Source organism: Phoca vitulina, unplaced genomic scaffold (genome assembly GCF_004348235.1).
Source record: "Phoca vitulina isolate PV1807 unplaced genomic scaffold, GSC_HSeal_1.0 scaffold1623, whole genome shotgun sequence".
In the NCBI taxonomy this organism is placed as follows: Eukaryota; Metazoa; Chordata; class Mammalia; order Carnivora; family Phocidae; genus Phoca; species Phoca vitulina.
Window position 1 is genome coordinate 2,312 of NW_022591310.1, and position 4,801 is coordinate 7,112.

The following is a 4,801-nucleotide window of genomic DNA, read 5'->3' on the forward strand; positions in this document are numbered from 1 at the left end:
ACACTAACTTTTTTAGTTTGGTCATCTAGGAGGATGAGATTGCCATTAACCAAGATGCAGAATACAGTTGAAGAAATAGTTTGTGTATGTTTGTCCAGCTAGCAAATGGAGAGAAACATTTAATAAAATGTTACTCTTGTGATTCTAAAAGAATGCCACTGTGATTGGAAATACAGGTCTGGAACTCAGGGGAGATTATAGATCTAGATTTGGGAGTAATTCCCTTATGGAAAAAAATCTATGAAAGGATAGAATCAGAAAAGAGAGATTAAAAAATGAGAACAACGTGTCCAAGTAAAGAAGTTAGGTGAATAGGTATGTTTGTTCTTGGGATTGCTGTAGCAAATTACCAAAAACTGGGTGGCTTAAGATAACAAAATTTTATTCTCCCACAATTTTGGGGACCAGAAGTCCAAAATCCAAATGTTGGCAGGGCTGTACCCTCTGAAGCTCGAAGGGAAAATCTGTTGTCTCTTGCACCTTCTGATGGCTATCAGCATTTCTTGGCTTGTGGCTACACCACTCCAATCTCTGTCTCCCTGGTCACATTGCCTCCCTTTCTGCATATTTACTTATCCATATGTTTGCTTTATAAGGATACATGTGATAACACTTTAAGGCCCACCTGGGTAATCCAGGCTAAACTCCTTCTCTCCGGACCCTAAACTAAATCACATCATTTGCTACAGAAAGTAATACTCACAGGCTCCAGGGATTAAGATTGTGGGCATATCTTTTAGGGGAGTCACCATTCAACCCACTATAATAGGCTTAAAATCATAAGGAGGCTATGCAACAGACAGTTGAAATAAAACTCAAAGTGCAATACATCAAGTAACTGTTAGAAGCTTGAGGTGAAGAGAAGGGATAAACAGAACTAGCTTTTCCCCCCAAGAAGTAGCAAATTTAAATGTGTGTGTGTATAATATGTGTACATATGTATGTGTGTGTATATATATTAAAAAACATATGTATATACATATATATGGAGACATGAGTGTTTTTGTAGTGTGAGGAAAAGAAGCAAGTAAAAAAGGAGATACTGAAGATGAGACAGGCAGATTAAGAATGAAGATGAAGATGAGGGGCGTCTGGGTGGCTCAGTCAGTTAAGCGTCTGCCTTCCACCCAGGTCATGATCCCGAGGCCCTGGGATCGAGTTCAGCGTCCTGGCTTCTGGCTCAGTGGGGAATCTGATTCTCCTTCTCCGTCTGCCTCTCTCCCAGCTCGTGCTTGGTCTCTATCTCTCTTGCTCTCTCTGTTAAATAAATAAATAAATAAATAAATAAATAAATAAATAAATAAAATATTTTTAAAAAAATGAAGATGAAGGTGAAAAATATGGGGGCATCTGGATGGTTCAGTTGGCTAAGCATCTGACTGCATCTCAGTTTGGGTCTTGATCTCAGGTTCTTGATCTTAGGGTTGTGAGTTCCGGTGTGGAGCCTACTTAAAAAGAAAACAGAAAAAAAGGTGAAAAATATGGAAGTGGTAGAAAAGAGAATAATATTTTAAGAGCATAGGGTTGACTTTAAAAGTGGCGATCATTTTTCTTTAGTAGGGAAAGAAAAATGTTGATACAAGAAGAGAGCCATCAAGTTCATATCTGATTATTTATCTCTCTGTGTAAATTATCTGAGAAAAAATGGTGGAAATGAGGTTGGGAATTTGAGAAGAAAATATGGAAGAATCTCTGTATGCAGGGGGAAAGAGTTAATCAGGAATTCATTTGAAAGTCCAAATCAAGGTAAAGGTGAGAGTAAACTTGTAGAGAATATAGTGATCATGGTTAAGTAACATCCCTAAATGGAGAAGCTAAGTAAGAGAGAGAAAATGAATAGTTAGGCTGTGTGTTGGAAGCTAAAGAAAATGTTAGACGAGTAATAGAAGTAGGTGAGTACTTTTGGAGTGTCTGACATATTTCACATAGTTGACTCTGTAATCTAGGTTAGGTGGAGTGGAAAGGGAAATAAGGCAGAGCTTGATAGACAAGAACAACTACAAATAATCAAGGAACTGTTCCCTGATACAAGTAAAGTTATGTTAATGAAAGTAATGTAACAGGAGAGGAGGATGGGGGTAAGAGAATATCAAATACTCTACTCAAATTTTCAGAGATGAGCAAAGACACAGAAATGAACTCAACTATTATTTCCTGCAGAATTGTGCACAGGACAGGCAAGATAATTATTGGAGCTGTACTATATCTTTCATAGCACTATTTTGCCTGGAACTTTGTGGCTTGGTAAAGATAGTTGTAGCAATAGGTAAAAGTAATATTCTCTTCCTTTCTTTCTTGCTAAAGATGTGTTAACATCTCTGCTTACCTGTTGATGTTTGGAAAATCAGAGTCAATTGAAATGATAGTAAAGTTATTCCCAGGGATGGGGAAGAGAAGAGGGAAGTTTAACCTATTGGTATTAATTTAAATTCCATCAAATACATAAGATGCTAGTTCTTGGCATCTTTTATGTAAAGAAAAATTCAAAGCATTGTTATATCTTAATGATCTAAATTACTGTGTTTATGCACAAACATGCTCACATACAAACTCATACACACATTGGCAGGACACTTCCTTTAAATACAAATATTTTATCCACATTTCACATGCATATTTGGGGGAATTTACACATATGGTATATTTATACATCTGGTATATCACTTATTAATATTTTCCACAATCATCTGTTTTATTCTTATAATTGATTATATTTCCATTTGGAGTTAATAGCTGTTGTGTGAGCAGTTCTAAATAAATATTACAGGAAAAAGACATTCCCAACCGAAACCACCAAAGTTAGGCAGAACTGGAGACTGGTTTCCAAAAGTGAATATTGAATATTCCTTCTTTAAAATTCTGCATGGGAGAGCCTGGTTGGCTCATTCAGTAGAGCATGTGACTCCGGATCTCCGGGTTGTGAGTTTGAGCCCCACATTGGGTGTAGAGATTACTTAAAAATAAAAATTTTTTAAAAAAAGATTTTATTTATTTATTTGATAGAGAGACACAGCGAGAGAGGGAACACAAGCAAGGGGAGTGGGAGAGGGAGAAGCAGGCTTCCCACGGAGCAGGGAGCCCAATGCGGGGCTCGATCCCAGGACCCTGAGATCATGACCTGAGCTGAAGGCAGACACTTAACGACTGAGCCACCCAGGCGCCCCTTAAAAATAAAATCTTAAAAAAAAACTCTGCATGAAAGTTTTACCCTTGCAAAAATATATTTGTGGAAAAATGGAATTCAACCAATTCTCAACTAGCATCCTATACAGAGCAGAATACAGTGATTTACTGTTTCTGGAAAGAAAGACATTTAATCTTCAATTACGTGTTTGCAATGAAAAAAAAAAAACATCACGAAATGACAAAAAACCCAAAAAACCAAAAAACCCTCTACATCAATGGAAAATGTGAAGACCTAATCATTTTTACAGTTACACATTCATGCACATGGTGTCGCTCTTCACTGAGAACATTTCCCAGAAAGTGCCCTCGCTTCCTCCTTCCTGCAGAAAATTTGGCAGGTAATGGGAAACCTCTAGTGAATCCTCCCCCAGAGCCCGTGAGAGTCAGTTTGCGGTCAGGTATAACTTATACTTCAGATATCTTTGAATCCTTTTGCGTGTACCATGCTGTTCTCCTGGAGAGGAGGCCCAGGAGCCCAGAGTCTGCTGCTGTCGCTTCTGCTTCTCGCAGCCTGGAAAGCAGGGAGTGGCCAGGTTCACTACTCAGTCCTGGAGGAGGCCAAACACGGCACCTTCGTGGGCCGCATCGCCCAGGATTTGGGGCTGGAGCTGGCGGAGCTGGTGCCGCGCCTGTTCCGGGTGGCGTCCAAAGGCCACAGGGACCTTCTGGAGGTAAATCTACAGAATGGCATTTTGTTTGTGAATTCTCGGATCGACCGGGAAGAGCTGTGCGGGCGGAGCGCGGAGTGCAGCATCCACCTGGAGGTGATCGTGGACCGGCCGCTGCAGGTTTTCCACGTGGAGGTGGAGGTGAAGGACATTAACGACAATCCGCCTGTGTTCCCTGAAAGTAAGAAAAGAATAATCATTGCAGAATCTAGACCCCCAGAAACTCGGTTTCCACTAGATGGCGCATCCGATGCAGATATCGGAGTAAACTCGGCCTTGATCTACCGAATTGATCCCAACGAGTATTTCGCTTTGGACACACAAAACAATCGTGAACAAATGTCTTCGTTGTCACTTGTATTGAGGAAATCACTGGACAGAGAGCAAATTCAGGAGCATAGCTTATTATTGACAGCCAATGATGGGGGTAAACCGGAGCTGACCGGCACAGTTCAGTTGTTGATTACAGTTTTGGATGTGAATGACAATGCCCCAGAATTTGACCAGTATATTTATAAAGTGACAGTGTTAGAGAACGCATTTAATGGAACATTAGTGATTAAGCTAAATGCCACAGATCTTGATGATGGTACGAATGGAGACATAATCTACTCATTTAGAAAGCCTGTATCGCCTGCGGTGTTGCATGCATTTATCATAAATCCCAACAGTGGGGAAATTAGAACAAGAGGTAAACTAGATTTCGAAGAAAACAATTTGTATGAAATATCGGTGGAGGCAATAGACAAGGGGAATATTCCAATGGCAGGTCATTGTACCGTTTTGGTAGAAATACTAGATATAAATGATAACATCCCAGAAATTACCATCACTTCTCTGTCGCTCCCCGTGAGAGAGGATGCTCAGGTGGGCACTGTCATCGCCCTGATCAGCGTGTCCGACCGTGACTCTGGCGCCAACGGGCAGGTGACCTGCTCACTAACACC

The 4,801-nt window shown here is 40.4% G+C and overlaps 1 protein-coding gene across 1 annotated transcript; it reads left to right on the forward strand.

Annotated features, from left to right (window-relative positions):
• Positions 1–3,204: 3,204 nt before the first annotated feature.
• On the forward strand, positions 3,205–4,796 carry LOC116629595 (protocadherin alpha-13-like; the record flags this gene model as incomplete). Its single annotated transcript, XM_032399844.1, has 1 exon — positions 3,205–4,796. A coding segment is annotated over exon 1 (1,167 nt), but the record flags the coding sequence as incomplete, so codon positions are not given.
• Between the last annotated feature and the right edge of the window lie 5 nt (positions 4,797–4,801).